This window comes from Ambystoma mexicanum, chromosome 1q, assembly GCF_040938575.1.
Source record: "Ambystoma mexicanum isolate Mex_15411 chromosome 1q, UKY_AmexF1_1, whole genome shotgun sequence".
NCBI lineage: Eukaryota > Metazoa > Chordata > Amphibia > Caudata > Ambystomatidae > Ambystoma > Ambystoma mexicanum.
In genome coordinates this window covers 1,065,943,672-1,065,960,085 of record NC_090922.1, presented here as the reverse complement: position 1 = coordinate 1,065,960,085, position 16,414 = coordinate 1,065,943,672, and the positions used below count along the sequence as shown (strand labels likewise).

At 47.8% G+C, this 16,414-nt stretch overlaps 1 protein-coding gene across 4 annotated transcripts in view; it reads right to left on the bottom strand.

Annotated features, from left to right (window-relative positions):
* Nucleotides 1–16,414, bottom strand: part of LOC138541496 (DBIRD complex subunit ZNF326-like) — a 1,377,506-nt gene that overhangs the window by 281,527 nt on the left and 1,079,565 nt on the right. For 3 of the 4 annotated variants that reach the window (XM_069641762.1, XM_069641763.1, XM_069641764.1), the window contains one exon: nucleotides 5,261–6,047. The exons of the other annotated variant lie outside the window; for it this stretch is intronic. In XM_069641762.1, coding sequence (XP_069497863.1) covers nucleotides 5,772–6,047 — 276 coding nt within the window. In that variant the 3' untranslated portion in view covers nucleotides 5,261–5,771. Of the gene's footprint in view, nucleotides 1–5,260; nucleotides 6,048–16,414 lie in introns of those variants that run through there. 4 annotated transcript variants of the gene reach the window in all.

The window sequence follows — 16,414 nt, the reverse complement described above, 5'->3', positions numbered from 1 at the left end:
GGGTATTGAATGACTTTGAGCCATCATCTTCTCTGTTGGTAGTGGATGCCTTTGTTCTGTCGTCTTTACTGTTCTGAGGAACGTTCTTGAGCCTCTATCGTTTTTTGTTTGATTTTGACTGTACTGGTTTCATGGTAGTGCCTAGTTTATCCTTCGAGAAGATCTGGTACTGCTATGTAGTGTTCTTAATTGAGTGGTTAGGATCTTGAGACTCTGGATGTGAGGTTATGGCAGGTTCAGTTTTCCGTTGTGTATGACATGTGCCAATGGTTCGGACTCCACCAATTGGTTGTTGGAACGTATCGTTAGCTGGGGGAGCTAATGTAGCTTGATTGATCATTATAGTTGCTTTGTGCGCTGTTTGGTGTTGATGATGAGATTTGAGTAGAGCTAGTACCTCAGTGTTTAGATTGTTTTTTTCTTGGCGATCGCTTCTTGCTATTTCTGACAGACTTTGTTGCCATCAATTGGATTGTTCTGCTTCCAAATTCAAACGAGATTCGATTGTGGTTATGAAGTACTCTATGTAGATCTGTTTGGAGTGTATCAGTGCTAAAAGAGTTGCTTGGTCCTTGATATTATCGTTCATGACTTCGTGTAACTTCATAAAAGGAATCATGGATTGCGAGGTAGGTCGGGCATGGTAGTCTGAATCCTGGGGTTGGTGTAATCCTCGTGTTCGAGTTTATTGAATGTCGTGTTGGTAGATTTAATTTCTGGTGCGCTCAGTTGAAGCGTGGGTTGTTCATTCTTGGTCGTAGGATCAGGTGTGTAGTACGATTCATCTGTATCATAATTGAATCGAGTAGGAATATTTTTGTTTCTTGATAGGTTTAATTTGGTTTCTCTTATGATGGGTTTTTGACCGGTTCCTTGTGTTAAGCATGGGGTCGAAGTAAGCTGTGATTGATGGTTTCCTGTTATGTTGCCAAATATTTGTTTTCGTTTGTCGAGGCTTAGCATGATAGATTCAATTTCTGTAATATCCATTGAAAGTCTTCTTGCCTTGGTTGTAGTTTGATTGTCGACGTTTTCTGGAGCTTGAGCAAGTTTGATTGAGTTATGTGTGTGTAACCACGCCAGTTTGGCTAGTCTTGCTTTTTCTTTCTTTGTTTGTTGTGTTAAACTGGTTGGTGGTTTTTGTAAGATAGTGGTAAATCGTGGTTCATCTGACTGAGGTTTGCCAACTTCATGAATGTTGGAATCTTTCGTGATCGCACGTGGTTCTTCTAGGGTGGCAGGCTGAGTCTTGGGTGTATGGGTGTTACGCTCCATTGGTTGGTTATTGGCAGTATCATTAGAATTCTCGTATTTCTGCGAGTCAAAAAATGGCGCAGATGAATCTTGGTGTAGGCCAGCAGGAGGCGTGAGATAAGTTGGTTGTTTTGTCTGTTGGTGCAGAAGCTGGGTTGCTGGCCAATGTGTCTCCTAGTGGTGATACAAGTCGTTCTTGTGGAATAGAAGCCTTTGTGTTGCAGTTTGATTGTGTGATACCTTTGGTCGAAGTATCGTTAGTAATGGAGTCCGGTTTTCCGTTTTCTACACTTTCAGTAGTGTTTTGCTGCTGGAGAGGGTGTAGGTTTCGAGACGTCGGTGATGGTAGTTCTTCCTGTTCGACGTAGCTTCGTGAGTTACTTTCTGTTGGTTGAACATCGTTGGATGACTGAGTAGGGGGGGTTCGTAGTCGAGCAGATGCTAGTTCAGGATCGTTCTGGACGTTGGTGCCTTGGATGTCATGATATTCAATCATGGTGATGGTGCTATGGATTTGTGCTTGTATATTGATCTGATTCGGTAAGACTGGTTGATTGTTCGATTGTCAATTTAGTTCTGAGTCGGAAGATCAGACTTTATTTTGGGGGATCATCTGTGATGGGGACATGCTCAATGTCCAGATCCACTTTCTGTTGGTGGTGATTCAGATCAGATTTTGTCGTATGGGCTCTGGAGAGTGATTGTTCCAAGGTTAATTGTGAAAAGTCTAGGGCAGACATGGCAGCGGTGTTGAGTTTGGTTATTAATATTTATTTTAGGGCGCACAACGGGTTGCTGTTTGGGTCGAGTTGCCGACATTTCTCCTTTGATTATTCTAGGGTCTATATTGAGATCCATCGTGCGGATCCTGTCAGGATGCACGGGGCGTGCCCTTTCGGTCTCCTGGGTGAGAGTATGACAGTGACTCCGTTGAGGTTGTTGTACAGTTTCCTTTTGGTCTCCTGACCGGAGAAAGCGAGCGTTGGTGTTACTGTGGTGCAGGATCCAAGGGATATACCCTTTCGGTTTCCTTGGTAGAGGCTGTGCTATAGTGATTGTTGCATTTCGGTTACGATCCAAGGGCAGAGCCCTTTCGGTCTCCTAACGGAGGATGAAGTGCGATATTGAAGTTGTAAGCTACAGGATCCAAGGGACAAGCCCTTTCGGTTTGTTGAGTAGAGGACGTTGAGGCTCTGTTAAGATCCAAGGGACAAGCCCTTTCGGTCTCAACAAATGTGGTCGATGAGTAGGAAATAGGAAGTGTGATGTTGAAACTGTAAGCTACAGGATCCAAGGGACAAGCCCTTTCGGTCTCCTGAATAGAGGACGTTAAAGAAGCTCTGTTAAGGTCCAAGGGACAAGCCCTTTCGGTCTCTCAACAGATGCGGTCGACGAGTATCAAGTTCTTTGTGGGCTACAGGATCCCAAGGACAGGCCCTTCCAGTTTCCTGAGCAGAGGTTGTTGTAGGGGCTCTGTGTAGATCCAGGAACCAGACCCTTTCAGACTCCTGGCCGAGGTGATCCAAGTTCTTCTGTAGGACTGGTCCGTTCAGTCTGTTTGCACAGTGATGGAGTGGTAGGTTGAGTTGCAGGCTCCGGAATGTCGTCTGGAGGATATAGCAGAGGGTCTGCTTAAAGTTTGGAAAAACGAAGCACAGGAGTGAAGTTCTTCGTATCTTCTCTAAGGTTTGGGAGTGGTTTTGTCGTCAGGGGTGGTGTACTTCGTGCAGCACCCAGCGAATGGTGATAGGCAGTAACAAAGTTGGAGAAGATCTCGTTGTTCACATATGTAGTAGCTGCTTCGGGCGTTCTTGCACGGAAGAATTCACTATGTACGGTACTAGATGATTAGTGGTGTAGGAGGTCAGGAGAGGGGGGTATGCGATTGCCTGTTCCTTAAACCTTAGGAGTCTTTGTTCGCTCTCTGATTGCAGTACTTGAGAATTAGTGCTGAGCAGTCTCTATTGCGGCACAAAGGGTGATTTACTGAGACTGACCACGTATTGCCAGAATTTGATTGTAGAGCTCGGGTTGGAGCCTCCTACTTAAGCCTCCTCTCGTCAGAGATACTGGATTCACTTGAAGGGAGACAACAGCAGGTATAAAATAACAAAGAAGGTTGGTTAGTAAGGGTAGTATTCCCGGACGGCACGAGGAGCGCACTAGATACGGGTTGGTGCAATACTCAGCGCAGCGTCTCTTATGCACATCCAATAATGAGTTCCAGTACGTTGGTAATGTGTGATAGAAATGGCGCAATGGTGATTTCCAATTGCAGGAGTCAGGAAAAGTACTAGAGGCGTGGTGAAATGGACCGTAAAACAAACAATAGGTATCCAAACAAGAAGCAAAGAGCGGAGAAGCAGGCGAGAAAGGGAGGGGGGGCTGCACCCGAGAGACCGGCACACAACAGGAGCGCTATTAATCCAGCAATCCAATATAACAAGTGTGCAGGCGGGGTGCATGTAACACAAGACGGCAGACAGAGCAATCAGGAAAAGCAAGCTAAAGTCCTGGTACATGGGCGGGCTGCATGGGAAACAAGACGGCAGGCAGTGAAATTCGAAAAGGCTGGAAATGGTCCAGATACACGAGTGGGCAAAATACGTCCAAATCAGCACGCAGAGGAGTCCAGAGTTAAATGGGAAAAGTTTGTGTACACAGGCAAGCAGAGCTTGGAGCAGTTGAAAACTAAGCTTGTAAACCAAATTCGCTTTGTAACGGAGGAATGCCCATGTTCATCAGCTCTCGGCCACAAAACTGTCTAAAACGCCGGCCTTCCAGCTCGAGCTACTCCTTGCCTTCCCGCTCGAAGCAATACTCAAAACAAGATGTCAATGATCCATTCCTCCATGTGGGGTGACCGGGAATATCTCCCTCCGTTTGCCCATTTACCAAGTGCATTTCTCTTAGCTTCATACTCCTCATCCAATTCTTCTCCCTTTCATTCCATTCCTTCTTAGCACACAAATTCCCAGTCTTATTCAACAATTTGATATTAAGATCTCCACACAACACTATCTTGACACCATCCCCTTCACAGACAGCCTCAATCAAGTTAGCTACAGCCTTCGTAAAATCAAATTCCTTCCCCACATTGACTCGCCAATACACGTTAATCAAGAGCCAAGGTCGGTCCACACCATCCAAATAATTTTTTTAATAGATTGCTTGAACATAGTGGTCTGGGCATTTAGTTGCCGTGATTGACCAACCCAAGTCATTCTTCAACATCGTCAATAATCCAGAAAATGGGCGGCCAAGCAACCCTTTTGGAGCCAGGTTTAGAGACACCACATATCCATCGCACTGAGGAGGCTCCCTTAACCAGGTCTCTTGGAACAAGAGGATGTCCAGATCCACCAAAGCCCGCCATCCACCCCCAAACAGGCTTCGGAACCCTATAGTATTCCAACAGCCGATCCTCAATAAGATGGACTTATTATTTTCCACAGTCTAGCAACTTCCAGGGCAGCTCAATGCACCAGCTAGCCATGACCAAGCTGGAGCGGTAGCCGCGGGTGAAGTTAGAGCCCTCAGCTTTCCATGATTCGCTACTGTATATTTCTGAGAGTGTAGATCTTTCTTGTGGGCTACCGAAATCACCTCTTTAAATTGCCTCTGCTTAGTCTTTCGTTATCACTTTCATTCCTCTTCTCCATCCCCCCCGAGCTAAGTTTCCAAGATCAGGGGCCCTTGCAGAGGTAGCCAATTTCCAGTTAATTTTCAATTGAGTGTGAAAGTCAGTTAAATCAAAGCCGAGGGGTAAGAACTTGTGCCAACAAGGCATCCCTTTTACCCTTAGAGGAGAGATGCAATATAATCCAGTCTGTCTTTTTTTCTTCAATGAATTCCACAATCTTAATATCCTGTCACAAATCTGAGATTCGAGGCTATGGTATGAATGTCAATGTGTGCACATTAGGTGAATGTGCACACTAATACTAAGCATTTATCTTATGTGAAAACCAATTAAAACATTTAAAAAAAGGAGAACAAATCCACATAAAGTTTTGAGACAAACATTTATTCATGTAAAATCTGGAAAATGTACAGAAGTAGTTAGGCATGTTAAGCGTGCTTAAATTCAGGACTACAGAAAGTGTGGAACAAGTGCAACATCAAAGTCAGACATGGACCAACACATTCCAAACCGCCATTATTCACAGCACAAAGTAAATGTATAATGTTTTAAAACAAAGCACCTTCTCCCCTCGATGCTGCATGTTTTATCATTAGAAACCAATCATAGAATTAAAGAAATAGTTCTAGACCTAAAGAACTATTTCATAACTAAGCCTCACGCTGTATTGATTTGCTAAAATCGCAACTAAAACTGTACCCAATAAATACAAAAGAAATGTGTAAATAATAAACAGGTATATTAACAGTTAAGCATGCCGAGAAAAAGTTATGGAAAATAATTGTACAATCGGTATTTTTGGATATTTTGTGGGCTTAGTCACAAATCAGAATTAGAAATGGAAAACAAATGTATTTTTGTCCGAGTGACAAAGTTAATTTTCTTCAGTAGTGACGCAGTCTGCTGTAAAGTCAATTTGGTCAGTTGAGTCTTCTGCAACGTCAGGTGCATCTTCTGTGTAGTTTGTTGTAGCAGTCTCTTCTATAAAGGTGGTGGTGTTTTCGGTCTCTTCCACAAAGTTCATGGTGTCTTCTGTGAAATCAATAGCTACATCTTCAGAAAAATCGGTTTGCTCTGTTGCATCTTGAGCTTCATTTTCTTCTACCACAGGCTCCTTTGATTGTTCAACAATTTCAAAAGGATTTTCACCCTACAATTAACAAAAGAAAATATTGCACCCTTGTTTTCGCCTTAACTACTGCACAGTGCAAAATTAGATAATTAGCATTTTTGTTAAAGTACAATTTGTTCCACTTAGTGACTTGTTCAGTTAATGCACGTGCAACATTGTTAAACATGCCATTATTTATTGTAAAACAGACTAAGCAATGAAAGCCTGTGTGTGGGCATAAATTCACCAGTATGCAGCCTCATCCCCGTGTTATGGCTGCAGATCCTTCGCATTCTAACTGCGAATACCACAGCTGAAAACGAGGTGTGGAATGATTTTGTAGGTAACGCAAAATTGACTATCGGTGACAGAAAGGGCATTAGCTTTTACTTACTGGCGGTCCTGTTCTTCAGCTACCTAGGCCAATGCAAAGAGCATCACAGCTGGTGTTGCTCTGATTACTTACCGGTAATCTTCATTACTCCTAGTCCTACTCTTCCTCGTCACAGTACTTACTTCATGAGGCCCCTGCCTCCGACACAGGACCTTCTTCTATTTCTTTAAATTCCTGTAACTCCTCCCCCACATCCACGTCACTCAGTTTCATATTACCAAGCCAGAGCATGGGACCTTCCCCGCAGGGAGGGTGAGGTGGGTCGTCAGTACTGCGACGAGGAAGAGTAGGACTAGGAGTAATGAAGATTACCGGAGAGTAATCAGAGCATTACCTCCACGTCCACTCTTCCTCGTCCCAGTACTTACTTCATGAGGTATACCAAAGCAGCAACGGGGAAAAGGTCCCAATGAGAAACAGAGCTAAAAACAGTGCAGCAAACACACCCACAATACCTCTTAATTCACATCCCCACAGATAAAACTCCAACCACGAAGGAACCAACCCCCCGAGTGGGAGAAACTCAACCCATAGCGGTTGATGGAAATCCCTAGACCAGCCAAGGCGGCAGCCATACAAATCTCTTGCAGAGAAAAACCCTCCTTGCATCGGCCCAGGAAGCCGCCAAACCCCTGGCGGACCGCCCCTGATCGTGCGCAGGCACAGGCAGGCCAAAAGCCATATAGGCACTGGGATCACAACCCGGAACCAGCGGAAAATGGAAACCACAGATGCGTTTTGCCCAGCCCCAGCCGGACCACAAGCAATCAGAAGACTATCAGATTGGTGGGAAAAAGCAAACCTAGCCAAATACTCCAACACGTCCCGCCGGACATAATGTTAAGCTAAGCCACCTCCTCATGCATTCTAGGATCATGAAAGAAGTCAGGGAGAACCAGATCCTGAGAGGTATGAAAACCGAGATACAACTTAAGGGAGGAACTTCGGACCACACCTCAGCAGCACCGAGTCTGCCAGCCCCCTCAGGAAAGGAGGGTGACATAAGAGAGCCCCAATCTCCAAGCCTACGGGCAGAAGCGAAGGCAATAAGAAAAGCAGATTTCAGTGTAAGATGCTTGATATCAATCTCGGAAATAGGGCTCAAAAGGAGGCCCTTGAAGGAACCGTAATACAAGAGGGAGATCCCAAGGGGGAAGCCCTTTATCAGAACACCTTCAGAGTGGAGGGTCTAAGAGCATCCATTATGTACTCAACTGCAGGATCTGAGAACCTGAGATATCAACCTAGACTGAGCAATAGCCACACTGCCCATTGCATCCAGTGGAATTCCAACCGCAGATCCCCTTGAAGGGGACACGGCCACCTCGGAATCAGCCAAGGTTCCTAGGACCGAAGCTCCAACAGAGAGGGGAGCCAACTCCGGCGGGACCAGAACTGAGCTAACAACAACACAGTAACCCTGGACACTCTGATGCGCCAAACCACCCGGGGCAGAAGGGGAATAGGCGGAAAGGCATAAAGGAAAACCCCAAGGCCACTGTACAGAGAGGGCGTCCATTCCCCAATCCCCCCGGCCTGAAACCGAGAGCAGAAGAGGCGAACTTCTGCTGAGGCCGGGGATGCAAACAGGTCTAGAACCGGGAACCCTAATCTGACACAGGTCACTGCAAAGACCTGGGCCAACAGGACCAGTTCCGCCAAGGAGTGAAAACCGGCATCTGAGAAGATCCGCTTTAACATTGTCCACCCTTCTGATACGTGAGGCCACCAGAGACACCAGATGAGATTTCTCCCAGGTGCCTATCAGCGCTGCCAGAGCATTCAAGGAACAGCCGGAACCCCTTTTGCAGTTGACATATGCCAAGGCCGTCGTATTATCCGATCGGATCAAAACCGCCGACCGTCCAGCAACTCCTTGTAGTACACCAGAGCTTGGACAATGGCACAACTCTTGCCAATTGGATGATCGCCGGCTCTCCCCAGATCTCACAACCCTTGAGCTGAGAGGACCCCCAATGTAGACCCTTTTTGCTGGCGTCGGTAGTAAGAGAGGCCACAGGAGGATGGACCATGCACACTTCAGCCTGTAGACCTGAAACCCCCCGCCACCACAGCAGGGAGACTCGCAGCGCTGGGGACACCGAAAACACAACTACGAAAGCCGAGACGTCGGAAACCAGTGGGAGAGAGTATAAGACACCAGGGGACATAACCGAAGACGGGCTCAAGGAACCGAAAAAACACAAGACGCCACGTGCCCCGTAACTTCAGCGACAGGCGAGCCGAGACACACTGCCTTCTGAGAACCCAGACCAGCCAGCAAGCGCCCCCTCTGCACAACATCCAGAGTACACTCTCCCCAGACAAGCAGTGCAGGGTCTTGAGACCCATAAGCAGGTGACACATCCTAGAAGGCATAGGGACCAGGAACACCCGCAAGTAGAAAACTTGACCCTGAACAGGGAGAGGAACGGGCAAGACGGTAACCCACAACAATCCTTCCTAGAGAACGGATCACATGGCCAACTACTTGGACCGTGAGCTGGGTACCAAAGTCCTAACCATGCAAACCTGGACAGGAGGAGACAGGAACTGCAACCGATACCCCCCCTCCGGAAGGAGCCCATTACCCAGGAAGCCGAACCCCACCGGTCCCATACACCTCAGAGAAGATAGAGACGAGGAGCCAGGGAAAACCGACAGTCACTGCACTTGCACCAGAGGAAAATCACAGGACGTTGAAGCATGCCTGCGCCACAATATAACAGCATGCTTGTCAGCCCACAAAAAGATCCGACTTATCAAAAGGAAGATACAGGACAGCCCAGAAGTCCAGCAGACCAGGCCCCCCCCAGCCGACAGAGGAGCCACCAGGCTGGCGTCAAAAAGGGCAGAGTACTGTCACCAAGCAGGGCAAAGCAATCCATCCCGGATAGCAGACATCAAAGGCAACCCCCCACCTGGGGTATTCCTACACTGGAAAAACCCACTGAAGTGACATCCCCCTCCACCGGCACCAGGGGCTCTGAGAACCCCTCTAAGCACAGACATGTGCCACCATGTGCCATATCACTTCCCACAAGTCTGAGAGGAGGCGTGAAAGCAACACGTCAGCACCGGAGGACCTAGGCCCTAAAAGAAGAGACACTGGGAACCCTCTGAATGGCCATTACTTCCATGATGCATTTTCTATAATTCCATGCCGGACAAGGGAAAAGAAAATCATCTCCTTTGACCTTCCCTCGTGCAGTTCAGAGGAAGAGGACAGGACAAGGAGTCTGCGTCCATAGCTAGCACAGACCCAAACACACCACTAACTCGCCACATTACTGAGAGGTGGCTTGAGCCCTGTATCCAGTAGCTGGTAGCCCCAAGCTCTAAATCGTTCCAATGCGTCGGTCTAGGAAGGATGAAATGCCGAGTCAGCACCGCAGAGACTCAAACACGAAGTGTAGACTATGCCAGGCCGGTGCCCTTCAGGCCGCTTGCAGACGCGTCCAAATCTGCGCTGTTTTCACAGGCTGCACGCAAAGAATGCAGCCAACATCCGGTGCATCCTGGGCTGCGTGTGTCTGAGGAGCGGGTAGTATGTGACATGCCTGTGACAGAACAGAGCCCCAGCACTTTCAAAGACTCTCTGCCACTGTCACCCCACGACAAGAAGCAGAGAGGCCTCACAACAAAAAGGGAAGGCTAGGCCATACTGCCAAGTGCTTGCCATTATTTCCAATAAAGATGTGTACATAAAGCACGAGGAAACGGCATGTTGAAGGAGTCAAGATGGCCATACCAGCAGGAGAGGGGAAAAACATCAAGCACAGTCCTACCCTCTCCTTACCTTCCCCCAGAGAATGCAGCTAACATCCGGTGCATCCTGTGCTGTGTGTGTCTGAGGAGCGGGTGGTATGTGACATGCCTGCGACAGAACAGAGCCCCCGCACTTTCAAAGACTCTCTGCCACTGTCACCCCACGACAAGAAGCAGAGAGGCCACACAACAAAAGGGAAGGCTAGCCCATACTGCCAAGTCGAATCAAGATGGCCAAAACAGGAGGAGAGGGGAAAAACATCAAGCCCAGTCCTCCCCTCTCCTTACCTCCCCCGGGCCATGCAGGACCCGGGACACAATGCTCACGCTGCGGTCCGGAGCCCAGCAAAGAACCGAGCGAGGCAATCCCGCTCAACTGTGACCCCAAGCCCCGCAGGTGGCCCAGGAGCAGCGCCGCACCTGAGGGACCGAGGGCCCCGCCACACAGCCCCCCCCAGGGGGCCAGCAATCGGTGCTCCCCAGTGCCCCGCACCGGGAAGAAAAAGTCTAAACTGAGTGACGTGGATGTGGGGGAGGAGTTATAGGAATTTAAAGAAATAGAAGAAGGTCCTGTGTCGGAGGCAGGGGCCTCATGAAGTAAGTACTGGGACGAGGAAGAGTGGACGTGGAGGTAATGAGGAGTGATTCATGCAGAAAACATGTAGCCTGGCCTAAGTTAGTGCTCCGATGACATCTAGGAGCTGGTGTTGCTTGAATGCATAGGAGGTCACCGAGGACTAACGTGTTTCAATGGAGATTGGTTGCAATATGTGAAGCTTTGGAGAAAATGCCCAGCCTTGCAAATGAGGGGGCTGAGACACAGAGGACTGGGCTGGTCTGAACACAACCCAATATGTGGCGTAGAAAGCCCATCTTACACACCATGAGGCAGCCCCTGTACTTTGTGCTGGCTTTTGGACTTTTCTTCCAACCACACATTTAATCCCAAGCCTGAAAGAGTGGCTCTGTATTTTAAGTGCTATGCTATATGTCATGATTCCTAAAGCAGGGGATGCCCAATAGAACCCCCTTAGTCTCCCACAGTGTCATATGGCTAGGCTGGTGGAATTAAGTTTACATGGCTTAGTCAAAATGGAGGTTGCATGCGTTTGCCTTCAAAGCTTAAATGGTCACATGACTAGGTCTTGGGTCTCGTGTATGGACGCTGCAGCCATTTTTGGCTACTGGATGTTTTCCGTCCCAGGACTGCAGTGTGTAGTTAGCCTAAACCAGTTAGGAATGCCATATGCCGGTCTGGGACAGTGTGGATTCTTCACTGAGGTACACCTCATTTCGGCATGGGCCAGTTTGGCGCTGTTTGTTAAGCACGATCATTCCGGCGCAGGGATGTTTTGGCCCCAGCATGTTTCGGCACGGCAGTGCATAATTTTTATACATTATTAAAAAAAAAAAATGAATGCTGTCTCGAACCCTAGCCTGCAGGGCCACGAGACCGCAACACTAACTTATCGAGATGTATTACATTCAAGGGCACCAGTTACTTATTTTAACATGTCATGAAGAACAAGTTGAGCATATGACGCTTAATATATGTAAACAGTGCAAATCAGTAAAATATGTATGGCCTTGCGGTTAACTGTGCAGCCATGCAGCATTATAGGCCAGGGATCGAGATGGCCTTAATTGCATTTTTATTCTTTTCGAATTTTTTTATTGTATTCGAATTTCGATGTTAAAAGAACTAGAATTGCGCCGAACTGGCCATACCGAACAGGTCGCACCAAACCGGCTACTGCGGCAAAACATCAGCACCAAAATGTCCTGCTCCATCTTCACTGTGTAGAATCCTTCATGTGTGGTTGGGTGTGCTTGGAGGAATTTCTGGCCATTAGCTGTCCACCCATCTTGTTTAATTGATGCTTGTTGTGTGATTGGGTATTGTGTTCACTTCCTCCAGAGGGGGACTGAACAGACACCCTTGCCTCACATTATCAACATCTAGAACCCTCATCCCACACTCTGGAATCCTAAGCTCTGCACCAGCATCCTTTGAAGCACTGAAGAATCTGACTGCACATTTCTGGGCAATAGATATTCAGAAATCGCAATGCTTTTCAAGCAGTCTGCATACTTTACACAATTGGATAGTTCTTTGGGCATAGTGATTTGCTACAGTGAATGCTAGCTAACGGAGCACTTGTATAATTCTATCCAATAATATTAGTGTGGGGAGTTGGGTACAGAAAACTACACAGCAAAATAAATGGGTCTGCGATGCTAAGTAATATTCTTAAACTGCACAGAATATCGTTGCAATATTTTTGCATGCAAAGTATTGTGGGTATGCAAATATGCCTTCGTTTTACTGCTACAGCATCCCCCTCCCCACCCAAGGATACCAACTCAGATTTTAGTGTACAGTGTCATCTAGTATTGGAGGCCTCCACAGGTGCCTGGGCGCACATGAGCACATTCCAAGGCAGGAGGAGAAGGACCAATAACCCACTTTTAGAAATAAAGTCAGATACTTCAGCAATTACAGTGATAATGTTATGTTAAAGGCTCTTATACAGCGCACACTGTTGCCACCTGCATGGTTTCTTGGCGCTCATGCGGGTCTGTAAAGCAAGGGGTAAGTATCTTGGACTGAGTGGGAGATAAGAGCTGTGAAGTGCTGTTGGCAGCTTCAGTTCGGTTGACATTGTTCACTGTAGATGTGTTTTTCGGTTGGAAGCCGCCATGTGCTGTTGGGCGAGGTTATGTGTGGTTTGTTTCGTTGTTGTGGTGTTATATGGTTTGTTGTGCTGTAGCGGTATGGTTGTGTTTAGTTCAGAGTTTGAGGTGTATGCAGAAGGCTGAGTTTTTGGTAGGGTTGGATAGTGGCAGTACCCTTTCCTACCTCTGCTGTTCTAACTATGGCCCATATTCCTTCCCCTGTTGTACATTCTGGTGTGCATAAATAACCACCCCCACGGGTTCCTCCAGGAGTGATGCGTTTCCCTTGCCCCGCAATCTGTCCGTGCAAGATATTGCTCGTAACACACAGATGGATTAAGTGAGAGATTGGCTCACTAACACAAATGGGCTAAATGCAAGCGACTGCTCAGCAACACAGCTGGGCCAAATGCGAGGCAATGCTCACCAACACAGATGAGCTAAATGCAAGATATGGCTCGCTAACATAGATGGTCTACACCCATGAAGAAACACCTACATTTCAGATAACAGAGCAGTGGAAGAAAAATGCCTAAATTTGAGAGACAGCAACAAATAGAAAACACCTGAAATTGGGACACAGCAGTAAATGGTGAAGCACCTAAATTAGAAACACCCGAGCAGTGGGATACATTCCTACATTTGAGACAGCAATAAATATAAAGAGCAGGAAGGAAGATGAGTGGGCACCACTTGATTATACGTCCACGTGTTTCAAATATTTGAAATTTTTAAACAAAGAAATACGTTTGTTCCAATAGTTCATGTCTAGATATTCAGAAGGGAGCTGGCTGAGACGAATTTGGAGACACCCAAACTCAAAATACATGTGAGGCAGAAGACCAAGTGAAATGCAGGGTCACACAGCCGCTCTCCAGAAGGACCCGATCTGGGTATATGAGTAGTCCAAAACTTTTTTGAAAAAATATATATAAAAGTAAACAAAAATTTATCTTTCAATTGAAAAAATAACAACAATATTGAGATTCAATTGTTCTTCAAGATGGCTTTATCCACAAGAATTCTATCAAAAAAATAACTCATAAAAAATGAGAGATCACTAATTCTTTCTTAGTGAGGAAGAAATCGCCACATTCGCTTTTTCAATCAGACGAACAAGTTACTTTCTTACCTGGTAACGTTCTTTCGATGGGATGGCCCGACGACATATTCCATATCTATGACATGTAATCACCACAGCTGTGCTGCTTCGGAAACTTTTTTCGGCGTCTGCGTCCTGCGTCGATGACGTCGATGCGCCGTCGTCGAGGGCCTCCACCGACGTCCGACGTCATCCGATGTGATAAGTAGGACGCACGACGCCCGTAGCCTCAGTTGTAGTTTTTTCCCCCAGAACGTGTGACACTAGTCAACTGCCAGTCAGACACAAAGCCTTGCGGAACGTAACCTGCAATCGCAAAAGAAATTCTGCAGCGGGGAAGGCAGGGCGGGAGCGATATGGAATACGTCGTCAGACCATCCCATCGAAAGAACGTTACCAGGTAAGAAAGTAACTTGTTCTTCGAGGGGATTGGGTCCTCCGACGTATTCCATATCTATGACAGACTCCCAAAGCAGTACCAGAGCAAGGAGGAGGGAAAGAATTTAGAATCAAAATTTAGAATAGCCAATCAAATAGCAGAGCAAAGGACCGCCTTGCCAAAGGCCAGATCCTGTGCTCGGATGGAATCGAGGGAATAGTGACGTACAAATGTATGTAGTGAAGCCCAGGTGGCTGCATCACAGATGTTGCGAATAGGAACACCCCTCTGCAGGGCAGTAGACGCAGCCATACCCCTGGTAGAATGGGCCCGCAAGCCAGCCGGTGGGTCCTTACCCGCCAAGCGGTAGCACTCCGAGATGGCCAAAATAATCCAGCGAGACAAAGTCTGTTTCGTCACAGCTTGCCCCAAACGCTTTCCAGCGTAAACAATAAAGAGTTGATCGTCCACTCTGACCCGGGACATGCGTGAAACATAAAAGCTTAAAGCTCTCCTAGGATCAAGCCTATGGAGCCTCTCCTCTTCCTTACCAGGATGCGGAGGAGGATAGAATGCCGGAAGAACAACCTTCTGGGCCAAATGAAATTCCGTCACTACCTTCGGAAGAAAAGAAGGACGAACTCTAAGGACAACCCTGTCCTTGTGAAATACAGTGAAGGGTGGCTTAACTGAAAGTGCCTGCAACTCACTCACTCTGCGAGCGGAAGTAACCGCAACTAAAAACACAGTTTTCAGAGTTAACAGCCTCAAAGGGCAAGAATGTAAAGGCTCAAACGGAGCACCCATAAGAAACTTAAGAACAAGGTTTAAATCCCAACCGGGCACCAGGAAAGGTGACGGAGGGAACACATTAGTGAGCCCTTTCAGAAACTGTGAAATTAAAGGGATTTTAAAGTAAGAACACTCTTCAGACGAGCGCTTAAAGATGGACAGCGCCGCCAGGTAACCTTTAATGGTACCCACTTGCAAGCCCCTGTGGGCCAAAGAAAGTAAAAAGGACAGAACCATGGGGATGTCACATGCAAAAGGATCCACATTCTGAACTCTGCACCAGTCGCAGAACTTACGCCAACGGCAATGGTACAGAGACTTTGTTGCTGGCCTTCGGGCCGAAAGCAACACCTCCATCACGTCTTCAGGGAGGTCCCAATCCCTATACCTCAACCTTTCAGAAGCCAAGCGTGAAGGTTGAGGGATCTGACCTCTGGATGGAGAACCTGACCCCCCTCCCGTGAGAGCAGTACGTCTCGGTAGGGAAGACGACGCGGAGGGCAGATGGACAAGTCGAGAAGGTTCGGGTACCACGTCCTCAGAGCCCACGCCGGAGCAATGAGGATCATCCGGGAACCGAACTTCCGTAACCTCCGCAGCACTTGCGCGATGACGGGGACTGGAGGAAACGCGTACAGCAGCGGGAATGACCACTCCACCACGAACGCATCTCCTAAGGCTCCTTTTGGAGGAAATTCCCGCGAGCAAAACCTTTCGCACTTCCGGTTGACACTGGAGGCGAAGAGATCCACTTGAGGGGTCCCCCAAAGGGCGAAGATCTCCAGGAGAATCTCCTGAGCCAACTCCCACTCGTGAGAGATCGTGCTCTGCCTGCTCAGAGCGTCCGCCGTCACGTTTTCGTCTACGGCCAGATGAACTGCCGAGATCGAAACTTCCTGCTGGATGGCCCAGAACTCGAGCTGCATCGCCTCCCTGCACAGAGGAAGTGACCCTGCCCCCCCTTTTTGTTGAGGTAGTGAATGGCCACTGTGTTGTCCGTCAGGATCAGGACACTCTTTCCTCGCACAGTCGGCAGAAAAGCCTTCAGGGCTAGCCTGACGGCCCTCAGCTCCAACAGATTGATATGGAGTCTGGACTCCGACGGAGACCAACGACCGCTGACTGTCAGCCCTTTGGCATGAGCTCCCCAACCCGTGAGGGATGCATCCGTCACCTCCAGCCAGGGAAGCCAAAATGGAGCCCCCTTCATCAAGTTGCCTTCGACGGCCCACCACAGAAGGTCCCGGGCGACCGAGGGCGGCACCTGAACCGGGTCCGACATCCTGCCGGAGGAC